General features: G+C 41.4%; 1 protein-coding gene across 2 annotated transcripts in view; it reads left to right on the top strand.

Moving 5' to 3' along the window:
* DYM (dymeclin) overlaps nt 1-9,549 on the top strand; it is a 622,593-nt gene extending 613,044 nt beyond the window's left edge. Inside the window, exon 17 of one of the 2 annotated variants that reach the window (XM_036759110.1) lies at nt 6,267-9,549. In XM_036759110.1, the coding sequence (XP_036615005.1) occupies nt 6,267-6,416 (150 nt within the window). In that variant the 3' untranslated portion in view covers nt 6,417-9,549. The remainder of the gene's footprint in view (nt 1-6,266) is intronic. The other variant, XM_036759118.1, reaches the window with a different exon arrangement.
* Nucleotides 9,550-15,963: the final 6,414 nt, after the last annotated feature.

Below are 15,963 nucleotides of genomic sequence, written 5' to 3'. Positions count from 1 at the left end.
GAAACTAAAGAGATACCCATTAATTGGGGAATGACTGAAAAAGTTATAGTATATGATTGTAATGGAATACTATTGTGCTGTGAGAAATGATAAGCAGGATGGTTTCAGAAAAACCCGGAAAAATTTAAATGAACTGATGCAAAGTAAAGTGAGAACCAGGAGAACATTGTACATAGTAATAGCAGTGTTGTAACAATGATCAAAGACTTAGCTACTCTGATCAATACAATGATTGAAGATAATTCCAAAGGACTAATGATGAAAAATACTCTTCACCTCCAGAGAGAACCAGTAAACTCTGAGTACAGATTGAAGCATACTTTTTTTTCACTTTCTTTATATTTCTCGCTTTTTTTAAAAAACATGGCTAATATGGAAATATGTTTTTCATGATTTCACATGTATAATTAATATCATAGTGCTTGCCTTCCCAATGGGTGGGGGAGGGGAGGGGGCAGAGAATTTGGAAATCAAAATTTTCTAAAATGAATGTAAAGAAGGAAGTAAGGAATCAAATGAACAAAATAAATAAATAAACAACTTCAGTACTTATTTCTGAGTTTTCAGCCAGAAAGTTTCCAGATCTATGCCCATCATTTTTTCTTTTATTCACGGGTACACAAATGAGGCTGCCAGATGGGAAAATGCACCTTTGACTGGCATGAAAAGTATAGGAAATTTGATACCTCATTTTTTAGACTACACCACTGCAATTTTATTGGCAGCCCAATACAACCATTAAATTTGACTACTTCAAGATCATAGGATCATAAAGTTAAAGAAGATCTTGGAGATTATAAGTTATTATAAGATTCAGAACTTAGAGATCATCTGGTCTAACTGCTTCATTTTACAGATGAGGAAACTGAGTCTCAGAGATTGTGACTTCCACCCAGATCTGCTCAGTTCAAGCCCAGCACTTTTTTCACTGCACCAGCCCTACATATGTGAATAATACTTTACAATTTTCCAAGTGTGTTCACTTATGTGATCTCATTTGATCCTCACAAAAGCTGTCAATTAGACAGGATATCTTCATTCTTACAGATGAGAAAAAGTATGATTCTTTAAGGTTCAAAATGACTTCACCCAAGTGACTGGGACTTGACTCCTGATTTTCTGATTCCTGCTTCACTATTCTTTCCACAATCACTAAACTGATTTTTAAATGACCACTGAAAAGCTGGAGTAGACATCATCATTGATCAGCGTGAAGACTTGATAATGAAATCAACATAAGATGGTTATTGGCAGGTAAACTGAATGAACACTAGTATATACTTTTTTTAATTAATGTGGAGAGTGACTAATATGAAGGAAAGTCAGTGAGCCCTACTACTTTGACTACTGCCCAACACAAAAGATTTTGCCTATTGAAAAAACTCTAGTAGTTGTTTACCAGGTCAATGTGAAATGTGTAATTGACTTTCAGATTAGTGTAACAGTCATTAAGTCATTTTTGCTGCTACCAAGAAGTATCCTGTGCCTTTGTGGGTACATTTCACCTGTGGGTGGTAAAATGATTATTATTTCAGATAGAAACACAAGCCAAAGTAAAGGGTGAGGCAATCTTACCTCCCTGTTCACCATATTAACTGGGGGAAATTGACTACTTGGAAGGCAGGGTTATTTTCAGAGTTGCACCATTTTTAGTGATCCAGAAAGTATTTCACTTCTACTCACTTTAATTTAACATTTTCTAATTAGCTAGTCATCAGGGTTTCCCCCATGTCGTAAAGGAATGTGAACAGTTTTCCATGTCAAACCATTGAATGTTTCCTGCCCAGCTAGCATACCATCGTTGAAAATAATTTCTGTGTAAGCACTTTGAATTTGTTTGAGTTCTCCATTGTGCAGCAGTCTTGGATGTGTTTTCCCGCATCCTTGAATTAAGACCTTCAGAGAAACCCAACATGCCCCCCCAATCTCACCCCGCCCCCCCCGCCATGTCACTGGATAGAAAAGATCTTTCATTTTCTTCAGTCATTTCATTTCAAAAAAAAATACCTTTGATTCTAGTCACAATCATAGAACAGTGAAAGCGTGAAGTGGAGAAAAGTTCTTGGGCCAATATTTCTGAATTTATAGAATGCTGATATTCTAAATGAAAAAGGAAAACTATTGAGTGGAACTTTTTTTTTCCTTACACATGTTATCTTTCAAAATCACTGGCTATTCCCCAGAAGAATTGAGGTACAGGGGAAAAAATAAAGCACATATTAACCTTTCCTCTTATAACAGGAAAATAACTTTCCCTCTCCATATACAGGATCCCCCAAGATTTCTTTATTGGTTTCATCATTGTGGTTATATCTGCTATTATTTTCTTCAGAACTTGGTAATAGCTGATAATAATTCAAAACTTGGTAATAACTTTTTTTGACCCTAAAAAACTTATCCACACTTGAAAAGTCTAGAGATCCAGTGAACATCTAAGGGTATCTTCCTCTATATTTCTTTAATCCAGGGTGTGAATGGGGACTTCATTGGAGAGGCTTTGGTGCTACCACAATTGGTGGGTAGCATCAGATCTCTATCTCTCAGTAAGCAAGCTGGAAACAATGCAGAATCCCTGAACAAATCCAATTTTATTGCACAGGCAGCCCACTTAAAGAAACAGTATAAACTGTGATTCTTAAAATTTCCCTTAGAATCTTGAATTTTGATTTAACTTTCATAATAAAGAACTAAACTCTAAACTTGTTTGAGGTAAAGAAAGCCCGGGATCTTGCAAATATTGATGTTGAAAAGAGGAATGGAGGTGGGGGCAGAGAGAATGGTTGGGTGTGGGCCACCTTTAAAATCCTAACAGAATACCCTCCAAGCTTTTCGGGTTTGGTTTCAATTGTAGTCCTATAGGTAGGTGATATCTGTGTTAAGCTGATGTGTTAAATTAGCCCGGATGACTGCACAAAGGAAGTGTCTGAATACTTATTTCCATGTTTTTGTTGCTCCCTCAGGCACAAACAAGCACTAGGAATCAATGTAAAAATAAATCTGAATACCAAGTGGCCAGCCAGTCAGGCACAGGAGTGTGCTGTTGGCCCAACAGAGACCTATGCAAACAATGAGCCAGAGGGAAGCCAGAAGGAGCTCCCTTTGTCATTCGTAGTCAAAGTTGGCCCTCGACTCTTCTCTTCCTTGTCTAACTCCATGGCACAAGTGGTAGTTTATTCCTAGTCTTGGCCATAGCTTATAAATGATGAAACAGCACCAATTTTATCTTCTCCCAGCAATCCCTGTGGCCTTGAGTTGTGTCTCTGCCAAACACTTGGAACAGGTTGGAACTTCTCTAGAGAAGCAGATTGTATAAGGTAGGGGCAGTAGGCAGGATGGCAGAGAGTCCTGACTGTTTGTTTTTGTGTTTGTTTTTTCTTGCCTAGGGCCCCAACCTATCCTTGACTTTCTTAGAAGTACAGCCAGTGACCACTCGTTTGCCACTACATAGCTGATCCACTTACACTATTGATATATCGTTTGAGGACTGGCCTAGAGTGCCCCCAAGCCCATGGGCACAGACAAGGTCTAGGGTTACAGGGTCTGAGTAGAGCACCCCGTGGCTGGGCAGAACGGCCCACCTCTACCTGTTACTCTTAACAGAGGATGCTCTTATAGTGTGGGACTTAACAGTCTGAAGGGTCCCATACATGTGGCTTGCTACTTAGTAGGATCAAGTCACAGTGCATCAGACCGGGTAACCTCCTTTACCCGGGCCTTTTCTCTCACTTGGAATACCCCCTTCTCTGCCAACCTGTGGCCAATTCCTTTAAGATCTGACTCAAAGCTGAGCCTTCCATGACCAACTGCTCCCCACTCTGATGGGCAGCTGGTGTTGCAGTAGATAGAGTTCCAGGCCTGAAGTCAGGAAGATCTAAGTTCAAGTATGGCCTCAGAAGCTAACTCACTGTGTGATCCTGGACGAGTCACTTAACCTCTATTTTTTTTTCAGTTTCCTCATCTATAAAATGGGGATAATTACTAGTACCCACCTCCTAGGATTGTTGTGAGGATCAGGTGAGGTAGTGATTGTAATAGTGCTAAGCACAGTGCCGAGCACATAGTAGGCCCTGTATAAATGCATGCTGTTGTGTGTGGTGCAGTCTAGGGGCCTACTACACTCAGGTAGATAATCGATATCATTTTATCTTGTATTAATTGATTTTGTATTTACTCTAAACAGTTCTGAATTGGTTTCACATTCATCTATTTGTCTTCTCCGACAAGACTACAAACATCTCAGAGGGAGAGACTGTATTCCCATCTTTGGTATCATCACTGACCCATCCAAAGGGCCTCCAGGGTCATTAGTACTCTCGAGGCACACAACAAATGTTTCTTGAATGAAGAATTGAAATTTCTCAGGAGTACAAAGAGAGGCAGGAAGGTTTCTGTATCACATAGGCAGCTGGTGGCATGGTGGATACAGTGCTGGGCCAAGAGTCAGGTAGACGTGAGTTCAAATCCAGCTCCAGACATGTACTATGTGACCCTAGGCACATAGCTCTTTGCCTCAGTTTCCTCAAGCGTAAAATGAGAATAACAGTAAAACCTACCTCCCAAGGTCGTTGTGAGGATCAAATGAAATAATATTTGTAAAAGCATTTAGTGGCATAGTGCCGGGCACATAGTAGGCACTATATACATGCTTATATCCTCCCTCCCCTTCTTCCCCCTTTCTGTATCTAGGGCAGTATGAAAAAATCAGGTATTCTCCACAAAGAGTTAAATGGAGTAAGATCTGGCCCACACCTTGAACTAAGTTATCCAATAACTACCTACGCAAACACCTACAACAGTCCAAGCTGTGCCACCTCTCAGGGCCTGCAACAGGATTAAGTGACCTAGGCTATTATTCCTCCCCTTGACTGGAACTTCTCCACAGCCCTCCTCCCTCACCCCGGTCCTCCAGACGCTTAGACATAGGTCAGTGGTACTTAGGTGGACCGCAGCCTCCGCATGAGATACTTGAGAAAAGTCCCACATTCTCCAGGCCTGGGAAGCCAGCTGCTCCAGTTTGTGCTCAGCAGAAGTAGGTTAGCAGTAAAAATAGAAAATCAAAAGCCCCAAATCATGATCAGGTGCTAAAATCTAAGTGCCACCTTGGGACTGCTACACCTCACACATTCTCACTTGTCAGACAATCGGAACTGAAAGATGCAGATTTTTTCACATGGAAATTGCTTGGCAGAAAAATGAGGACACGGGTTATCTTTGAGCCCTTCTACCAGCTCCAGCCCTTCTAGCCATCGAGCTAGCTAGCAGTGTGATCGCCGCCTCCCCACCTGAAAAGCAGAGGTCACTGCCGTCCTCCCTCCCAGTCACCCAGAACTGTAGCAGCAAGCGTGCCTCTGACCTAGATGGGTGTGAGGCGATACAGTGAGACCCTGTCAGCCTTACAGCCTGCTGCCGTGCTTACACTAACTTTATCTTGAACATTTTAGTTCTTATTTCGTCTCAGCCTCATTCAAGTCTAAGAAAGCCTGCCAACTCCAGGCTGACGGCGCCCTGGTAGAGCCAGATCTCAACTGTACAGTCGATGATGTCTCCTGGCGCTTTCACCTCTTCCCCTTCTTGGCATTTCCCTGCCTCCTCTTGATGCCCCCACCCGTGTCTCACTCATTCCCATAGGCTCTTACTCTCAGCTAGCTAATCCTTTTTGTTGTTGTTGTTAGGCTGTTTGTCACATCTGACTCTCTGTGACTTCATTTGGGGTTTTCTTGGCAAGGATGCTGGAGTGGTGGCCATTTCCTTCTACAGGGGAGAAAATTGAGGCAAAGAGGATTAAGTGACTTTCCCAGGGTCGCATGGCTAGGAAGTGTCTAAGGCTGGATTTGAACTCAGGTCTTCTGACTCCAGGCTGCTTTATAGTGTATGAGCTAGCAAAGTGTGATTGAACCCCTCCAGAGGTATTTACACTTTCACCAGGAATACTTGAAAACCCAAAATGCCTAAAGAACCCTAAGAAATAACTCTCTAATGGTAGGGGAGACACTTGGATAAAGGATCCTACCCAAAAATCACACCACACAGGCAACAGCCTGCTCTGCCTGCGTTCAGTGACAGCCTTGCTCCTGAAAGAGAGAAGTTCAGTTTCTCATCACTGTTGTCCTTGTGTGGCAGAGTATGAGAGGGGACATTGACTGGTGGTAAGAGCATATTAGGCTTGGCATTAAGTTGGTTTGGGGTTTTGTTTTTTTTCGGTGGGGAGGGGTACAGAAAGTGTTTAAGTATAACAGGGAATTACATTTATCTCATTCCATTTTCAGAAATTTCCGGAGCTGAAGTTCAAGTATGTGGAAGAGGAGCAGCCTGAGGAATTCTTCATCCCCTACGTCTGGTCTCTTGTGTACAACTCAGCTGTCGCCCTATACTGGAACCCACAGGACATCCAGTTATTCACAATGGATTCAGGCTGAGGGCCTGGACTGGCTTCTCCCCACCCCCCACCCCCACCCCACCCTACCCTGTGCAAAGCAACTCTTCTAGTCACCTATTCCTGGAGGAAACAGACCTGTGCATACTCTAGACCTGAGACTTACAGAGAATGGAGCTTTCTAACCTTGTATAGTTTTTGACTTTAAAATTTCATACCAGATAGTAGGAGAGCACCAAGTATAGAATGTGACACAAAAAAGAAAAGGACAAAAAGGCACAATAAGAATGAAAATCTGATATGTGACCTTTAATTTGATTTCTCAAAAGAAAACCTAGAGTTTATCTAGAGAATTGATGCTTTATGAACTCAGTATAATACTGCTTACTCCGTGTTCAGGTGTTCAGAGGGACTTTTTTGGGGGGGTGGGGAGAAGAAGTTGTTTGGGGTTTTTTGTTTGGGTTTTTGGTTTTTTTTTTGTAATGCTAAGAATGGGTAAATGAGAAAAAGCCAAGTTAGCAAGCTGACTGAACAGGTATTCAGGGAAATGAAACTTAAAAGCATATAAATCTGGTTACCTTTCAAGGAGGCCTCCTTTTATTTAACCAGCTTTGTGTATTTATTTTCATTTGCTTCTAAGTAAATCATCCTCCCAAAGAAGGAAAAGTATTCCTGGTTCTAAAGCTGCCCCTGCTGTCTGAGCTGGAAGTAAAATAGAGTCCAGGGGAATGCCCGTGAATTGATTGACTATTGGTCATTGGGGGAAGGGGTTCATTTTGAAAGCAACTTATTTTGTTGTTTTCAGGGAGTTAGGACGAAGGGAGAAAGATCAATTCAATCCATTCAGTGACCATTGATTAATCTCTAAGTTAGGTACTCTGCTAGGCCAGGCTTACAGAGATGAAAACCACTGCAATTACCACCACCACCACCCCTCCTCCTAGGGATCAAGCCTAATGGGGGAAACAACCATATACACAAATAACTGAATCAGGGTGGGATAAGGTCAAAGGAGAGAGCCAAACAACGGGCAGTGAGAAATTTAGGCAAGACTGTTGCAGCTAGGATGGGATTGGAGAGGCCTTCATGGTGGAGGTGGCCCTAATAGCCAAATCCCTTTGAAGACATTGGATGAGAAAGCCTTCCTGTTTGCATCCCTGCACTGAGCGGCTGATCCAAACAGAGAGGGGATGCTCAGGAAGGAGGCCCTGGGGACAGCGGGGGCATGTTGGCCACCATCTGACTTCAGCCTCCACCATCTGCAGCTTGTTCATCTCAGAAGCTGTAGACATGAATGTGGCTTCCTCATAACTTGGGAGAAAAGGGAAAAAAAATATCTAAGCCACTACCATTTTTCTGAAGGTGTTTTAACTCATGTGGTCTTTCCAACCAAGAAAGCAAAGTGCCAGGCAGGCAATGTTAGACATGAGTCCTTTTTCAGACCTAATATCATTTGGTGTCTTTCTGGGAGCAGCATCTCCTCGCCTCAGGATCAGAGGTCCAAAGTGACTTGAGCCTACTGGCTTTTTCAGATGACCCTCTGACCAGCTTTTTTCACTCGGTCCCTCCCCACTCTAAAAAAAGGTCAGATATATTGTGAGAATTGACATTTGTATAGCGCTTCCTGCTATTAAGGCCCCTTTTCTCTCTTTCCCAAATTGAGCCTCCCAACAGCCACAGGCATTAGAGCAGGTGGCATCGTCTTCTTTTGTATCCAGTCATCCAGAGGCCATGACACTTGCTGTGCTGACCTAGTTAATGACAGCACCAGGACCTGGGCCCTGTGCTCCCTAGTCAGTCAGTATCCCTCCCCCTAGGGCACAAGGCTCTTTTCGTGCTCCCACAGAATCTCTCTTTTAGGTAAGCATGCATAGTATTGGTGTATGTAAGATACAAAAACACTCAATGTAGCGTACCCAGGATAATATTCTTAGCTACTTTCCCCTTAGATCTCCAGCTTTGGGAAAGAGGCCATCTTAAAACCGAAACAGCAGACCTCTCATTGTAGAAAGAGGAAATCATTTGATTATCAACTTAAGTAAAAGTTACATTTAGATTGGGCTTGGAAAACAGTTCATAACTTTGAAAACAACGAGCTGAATGACTTTGTGTGATGGTTTGAGCCTTGTCCTTTCCCCATTCAGGCACCAAGAAAAGACATTTGGCAAGGCCACCCTACCTTCCCCCACTCCCCCCAAGACTTAGGGCCTGGATGGGACTGTTGGTCCCTCACTAAAGTATAGGAAAAGAGCTTCTTAAGGGCTACAGCAGGAAGAAATGGTGGCTCTCTGGAGCTCAGCAGCCTTGCTGGTCATTAAAGCTAGGGAGTCAAGGGAGAAGCAAACACAGCCAAGCTGCCAAGCTCTCCCCCTCCCCCTACCATCTGGCCTTGCTGAGCTGATGTTTTCCTGCGCCCAAGAGGAGCAAGTTGGTGTCCCAACAAATCATTTTCTTTCTGTCTCCCTTTTTTTAATTAACCACACAGCGGAGGGATTCAGCGGGCCAGCAACACAGCTGGGGCCAAAGCCTCCAACTAAAGTTGGAGAGAGGGACAATTACCAGAGCTACATTGCCAGCCTGAGGGGTGGTGGAGGCTGGGAGCCAAGGTACATGAGTCGGCCTGGCTCTCACGCTCACCCTGCACCACTGTCTCTCGCTCGGCTCTGGAAAACCAGCCACCTTAGACACCCTTCCTTCCATACTCTGTGTGAGAGACTTATTGTCTCATAATAAAAAAAAAAGGAGGCAAATAACTCAGATTACTCCTGTATTCATTGTGCATGCCAACTTGCTCACAGTAGAGGAGGGGGAGGGGGAGTAGGGGAAACAGTCAGAATCTTTCTAGTTATTTTAGCAGGAGATAATAAAATTGCGCTGTTTTCACTGGGCAGGGCTCTTGTACTCAGGTGGAAATTATTTACCTCTTACTTCGGCCAAGAGAATGAAGTGGTGATGGAGCATGGTTTTTGTTCCGTGCAGCGCTCTGGCACAATATTTATTTTTATGCCTTTTCTTCCCCTTTCAGCAGCTCATTCCCTATCGAGATTTCAAGGCATTTTTGGTTTGTTTCGTTTTTAAAAAGAGAAGAGCAAGACTTAGCTCTGACCAACTCACCTCCCCAGCCTGATATGATTAATAATATTGGACTTATTAAATGGAATTTGCTTCACAGTTCAGACGTTTGTTGGGATGTATGTAGTCCCCTCTCCTTCTTCTGAACCCATAGTACGTGTTGCTGAGGAGGGACAATGAAGCCAGGTGAGGAGCCCAGGACTGGCAGAAGAGTCAGAGGCAGGAGCCTAGGCACTCAAGGGTGAGGATGGAGAACTAGGAAGACGATCCCAAAAGATGAAATGAGGAAGCTTAGGGCAAAGAGAGTATTGCCGCGCTCCCCTCCTGCCCCCCCCCCCCCACACACACACTTTGAGAAAGGAACACAAAACAAGGGGAAGAAAAAACACATTAGGAAAAAAAACTTTCACTGACCTTCCTCAAAAGCATACTTATGAAGGAAATCTTGCTTTGGAGTCTGTTTAGTGCAGGATTAAAGCCAAATCTGTCATTCTTCAAGGCTAATGTGAATAACCCAGGCAGTTTTGGGGAGGTTTGTGATTCATTATGCCCTTTTGAGACTGCGTCACTTCTATACCTAATTACCAAGATGTGAAACTTGCTCTCCTCTAACAGTGGACAGAGTGTCGGACCTGGAGTCAGGACCAGAGCTCAAATTCTGCCTCAGACATTTCCTAGCTGTGTGACCCTGGGCAAGTCACTTCACCCTGTTTGCCTCAGTTTCCTCATCAGTCAAATGAGCTGGAGAAGGAAATGGCAAACCACTCCAAGTATCTTTGCCAAGAAAACCCCAAATGGTGTCATGAAGAGTTGGACACGACTGAACAACAAAAGACTTCCTTGAAGATGACAAATGAGGGGAAACCTATTACCTCCCCAGGCAGCTGGTTTCACTTCCTCCCTAATATGTCTCTTTTTTTTTCTGAATTTATCTTTACACTGAGCTTAAATCTGCCTCTTTGCAACTTCCTCCCATTGCTCCTTATTCTAACTTCTTGGGGTCAGGCTAAAGAACTTTTAATTCCTCTTCCATATGAGAGCCCGTCAAGCATCGAAGAGACCTATTGTGTCTTTTCTAGATGAAACATCCTTAATTCCTTCCATGCTTCTGTTTTCTTACCAGATTTCGTTGTTTCCTCTGAATGGGCTTCCAAATGTCAGTGATCTGACCACAATACTGCATCTGCGGGCCCCGTCAAAGTAGAGGACAGTGGGACTGTCGCCCCTCTCTGCTACTTGTTGCTTTCTGTGCCTCCGTGCTTCTAGAATCCAGGCAGCCTGATTGCTATGTCACTGAGTTACAATGGACTAAATCCCTCCCCCCACCCAGGTGTGTTTTCTTTTCTTTTCCTTTCTTTTCTTTTCTTTTGATGTTGTCTAGCCATTTCTCCCCCATTCTGTACCTGCACAGTTGTTTTTTTTTAACATAAGGGTAAGACTTTCACTTTATCTTTAATTTCATTTTCAAATCAGCCCCCGATTATCACTTGTCAGACTTTGGGGGGATCCTGACTATCATCTAGCCTGTTCTCTGTCCCTACTAGTTTTGGTATAATTTGCAGAATCAGTGAGCATTCCTTCTAAGCCTTCATCCAAATCACTGCTAAAAGTGGTAATAGGACAGATCCAAGGACAAACTCCTGGGACACTCCACTCCCAATCCGCCCTTGGGGTTCCATGGCCACCCTTTGGAAGGCTCTTTCCTCCGGGACACCGCCTGCAGCCTAGGAGGCTGCCAACTAATGGAGGCTAAATTATGATTCATGCTCACAATGCCAAGGTGTCCATTAAACATGAAGAACAGAGCATGGATAGAGAGCATGATCTGCTCAACTATGCTTTCTTATATAAAAATCTATTAAAAATCAAAATCATAGCAAACAGCAGGTATACTTTAGAGCAGGGGTGGGGAGCCTGCGGCCTCGAGGCCACATGTGGCCTTCTAGGTCCTTGGGTGCGGCCTTTTGACTGAGTCCAAGTTTTACAGAACAAATCCTTTTACTAAAAGGATTTGTTCTGTGACGTTTGGATTCAGTCAAAGGGCCACACTTGAGGACCTAGAGGGCTACATGTGGCCCAGAGGCTGCAGGTTCCCCACCCCTCCCTTAGAATGTAAAGTCTATTGCGTTCAGAATCTTATTTGAGCCTCCCAAAAACCCTTTGAAGTAGATACAACATGAATTTTGTCAGTTCTTGTTTAGGCCTATGGAACTCGCTGGCTCCCACTCTTCAAAGAATGGCAAATGGTGACATCCCCAGCTGGAGGCCCTGCCAATTTTCTTTCCCTCATACAGATTTGATTCCCTGAAATCACAATCTGAACCTACCCCATCTTATCCCTCACTAGTCCACACCAAGAGCCCTCTATTCTGAATAGTCCATGGGAATTATTCCTGAATCTATGACTTTTGTTACTTAACCCATCAAACATTTAAGTGACTACTATGTGCCAGCATTGTACTAAGCCCTGGAGATACAAAAAGACAGTCCTTGCTCTTAAAGAGATGACATGCAAATAAATTTATATAAAGTAAACTATATACAAGACAAACAGGAAATTATGAGAGAAGGCACTAGAATTAAGAGGAGTTGGTGAAGATTTTCTATAAAAGGTGGGATTTGGGTTGGGACATGGAAGCCAAGGAGGTCAGTAGTCAAAGTGAGGGAGAGAAAGTGTTCCAGGCATTGGGGGACAGCCAGGGGAAAAAAATGCCCTGAGTAAAGAGATGAAGTGCCTTCTTTGTGAAACATCCAGGAGGCCAGTGTCACTGGATTCAAGAGTGCATGTCAGAAAGTAAGATGGAATCATAGGAAGGGGCTAGGTTATAAAGGGCTTCAAATGCCAAACAGAGCATTTTGTATTTGTTCCTGGAGGCCCCTGGAATGACCTGCCCATCACTCCAATTCCTATCCATGCTATAAGGACATTTCTTGCCTTCTCTACAAAACCTTCTCTGGAGACTTCCGAAAACAAAGCCAAGATGGCAGAGTAGAGAAAGCAGCTGAGTGTTCCCAACATTCCCCAGCAAATAACTTTAAAATAATGTCTCAAAAAAATATTGGAACAGCAGAGCCAAGAAAAGGTCATGGTGAGACATTTTTCCAACCCAAGACAACGTAGAAAGTTAAAAGGAGAGATCTATGACACCAAATTGGAGTCTGGCACAGAGCCCACCCAGCAGCAACACCAGCTGTGGGCCTTGCAGGGAGCAGCAGCAGCTTTGGGAGCTCTCAATCCAGGGATGGTAGGGGGATTTGGCAACTGGTCAGAAAGAGCTTACAGGACAAGGCATTGTTTGGCAACTACATTGGCCATACCCACTCGCTTCCAGGTCACAGTTCTAAGAAAAGGAGGAATTCTTTCAGTTCCAATGGAGCAGGAACCCTGAGGTGTACTATTGCTTGTGGCTGCTAGGGATCAGGGTCCCTTCCTATGTAAGGGCCAGGCCACAGATCAAGAGAGCAGTGACCACATTTTTTCTTGGCTCACACCATCTTGGAAGCACTGAAAATATCCAAACCTTCAAAACTAGCTCTGAAAACAATAGCACAGAAGAGCCTAAAGTAAGGGACAGTGTGCCCCACCACCACCTCAAGAATGGAGCCCAACTGTAACTTAAAGTTCAAAGTCAAGAAATAGACTGGGAAAATGAGCAAATAAAAAAAAAAAAGAACCTGATCATAGAAAGCTACTATGGTGACAGAGAAAATCAAGACACAAACTCAGAAGAAGACAATGATATCAAATGGAGTACAAGCAAAGCCTCAAAGAAAAAATGTGAATTGGACACAAGCACAACAAGAATTCCTAGAAGAGGTTAAAAAATTATTTTCAAAACCAAATAAAGTCCAGGAAAATAAATTAGAGCAATACAAGAAAATTGTGAAATGACAATGAACAGCTTGGTAGAAGAGGCACAAAAAAATACTTTAAAAAACAGACTTGGTCAAATGGCAAAAGAGATACAAAATTTCACTGATGAAAATAACTCCTTAAAAAGTAGAATTGACCTGATGGGAAAAGAGGTACAAAAGCTCACTGAAGAAAATCATTCCTTAAAAATTAGAATTGGACAACTGGAAGATAATGCCTCCATGAGACATCAAGAAACAATAAAACAAAGTCAAAAGCATGAACAAATAGAAAAATATGTGAAATATTGCCTTAGAAAAACAATTGACCTGGAAAATAGAAATATAATTTTAGAATTATTTGACTTCCTTAAAGCCATAGTCAAAGAGCCTAGACATCATATTATCAAAGAAAACTGCCTGGATATCCTAAAACCAGAGGGTAAAATGGAAATCAGAAAAATCCACCAATCACTTCCTGAAAGGGATCCCAAAATGAAAGCTTCCAGGAATATTATAGCCAAATTCCAGAGCTCCCAAGTCAAGGAAGAAATATTGAAAGCAACCAGAAAGAAATAATACAAATATTGTGGAGCCGCAAGATTTAGCAGTTTCCACATTAAAAGAGTGAAGGGCTTGGAATATGATATTCTGGAAGGAAAAGGAACTAGGATTACAACCAAAAATAACCTACCCAGCAAAACTGAGTATAATCCTTCAGAGGGAAAAATAGGCATTTAATAAAATAGAGAACTTTCAAGCATTCTTGATGAAAAGGCTAGGGCTGAATAGAAAATTTGACTTTCAAATCCAAGACTCAAGAGAAGAATAAACATATAAAAGAATAAACATGAAAGAGAAATCATAAGGAACTTAGTAAGATTAAACTGTTGACATTCCTATATGGGAAGATGACTCATGTAATTCCTAAGAACTTTATCATTATTAAGAAGGATGTAGAAGGACTCTACCTAGACACAAGGCATTAGAGTGAGTCAATTATGTTAAGATGATCTTAAAAAAAATGAATGGGTGAAAAAGAAGTATGCCCTGGGAGAAGGGGTAAGAGAAAGGGGAAAAATGGGAGAAATTATCTTACATGAGAGGCATATCTTACATAAGAGGAAAATGGTGAGGGTGAAGGCAATACTTGAACCTCACTCTCATGTCAAATGATTCAAAGAGGAGAGAGAGAGAGAAAGAGAGAGAGAGAGAGAGAGAGAGAATACTCAACTGGGTATTGAAATCTAACTTACCCAACAGGGAAATAGGAGAGGGAAAGGATAATGAGATAATAAAAAGGAAGGAGTGATAAAAGGGAGGGAGAATTAAGGTAAGCAATGGTCAGAAGCAAAATAGACTTTCAATGAAGAGAAAAGAGAGAAGGATGAACAGAAGAAAATAGGAGAGATGTAAACAGTTGGTAATCATTAATTGAATGGAATGAATTCACCCATAAAACAGAAGTAGATAGCAGAATGAATTAGAAACCAGAATCGAACAATATCTTGTTTACAAGATAGATACTTGAAACAGAGAGATAATACAGAATTAAAGGAAAAAAAGGTGCTGAAGCAAAATTTATTATGCTTTAGCTGAAGTAAAAAAAAAAGGCAGGGGTAGCAATCATGATCTCAGACAAAGCAAAAGCAAAAAAAAAAATAGACCTAATTAAAAGAGATAAGTAGGAAAACTACATCTTGCTAAAAGGCACCATAGACAATGAAGTAATATCAATACTAAACATAGAGGCACCAAATGGCACAGCATCCAAATTCTTAAAGGAAAAGTTAAATGAGTTACAGGAGGAAATAGTAAAACTATACTTGGGGGACTTAAATGTTTCCCTCTCAGAACTTAGACAAATCTAGCCATAAAATAAATAAGAAAGAAGTTAAAGAGATGAATAGAATTTTAGAAAAAAATTAGCTATGCTAGACCTCTGGAGAAAATTGAATGGTAATAGAAAGGAGTATGTCTATGTCTCAGCTATATATGGTACCACAAAAAGTGACCATGTATTAGGGCATTAAAACCTCACAAAAAAATGCAGAAAAGCAGAAATATTAAATGCACCCTTTTCAAACCATAACGCAATAAAAAAATTATATTAAATAAGAAGCTATAGAAGCATAGATTAGAAATTAATTAGAAACTAAATAATCTAATTTTAAAGAATGAGTGGGTCAAAGAACAAATCATAGAAACAATAATTTCATTTAAGAGGATAACAAAATCTGTGGAATGCAGCCAAAGCAGTACTCAGGAAAAAATTATATCTCTAAAATCAATACATAATAAAATACATCAATATATCAATAAAAGAGAGAAAGAACAGGTCGATGAATTGGGAATGCAACTTTAAAATAAAACTAGAAAAAGAACAAATTAAAAATTCTTAATTAAATGCCAAAATGGAAATCCTGAAAACCAAAGGAGAGATTAATTAAATTGAAAGTTTTAAAAAAAAATCATTGAACAAATGAAACAGGTGAATGCACCATCAATGAAGCTGAAATGAAAGCAATTATTAGGAGTTATTTTGCCTAATTATATGCTAGTAAAACTGAAAATCTAAGTGAGATGGATGAATATTAGAAAAATATAAATATATTTACAAAAATATAAACTGCCTAGGTTAACAGAACAGGAAATACAATACTTAA

This window comes from Trichosurus vulpecula, chromosome 1, assembly GCF_011100635.1.
Source record: "Trichosurus vulpecula isolate mTriVul1 chromosome 1, mTriVul1.pri, whole genome shotgun sequence".
Lineage (NCBI taxonomy): Eukaryota > Metazoa > Chordata > Mammalia > Diprotodontia > Phalangeridae > Trichosurus > Trichosurus vulpecula.
The sequence above is the reverse complement of the archived record's forward strand: the minus strand, read 5'-3'. Positions and strand labels throughout refer to the sequence as shown.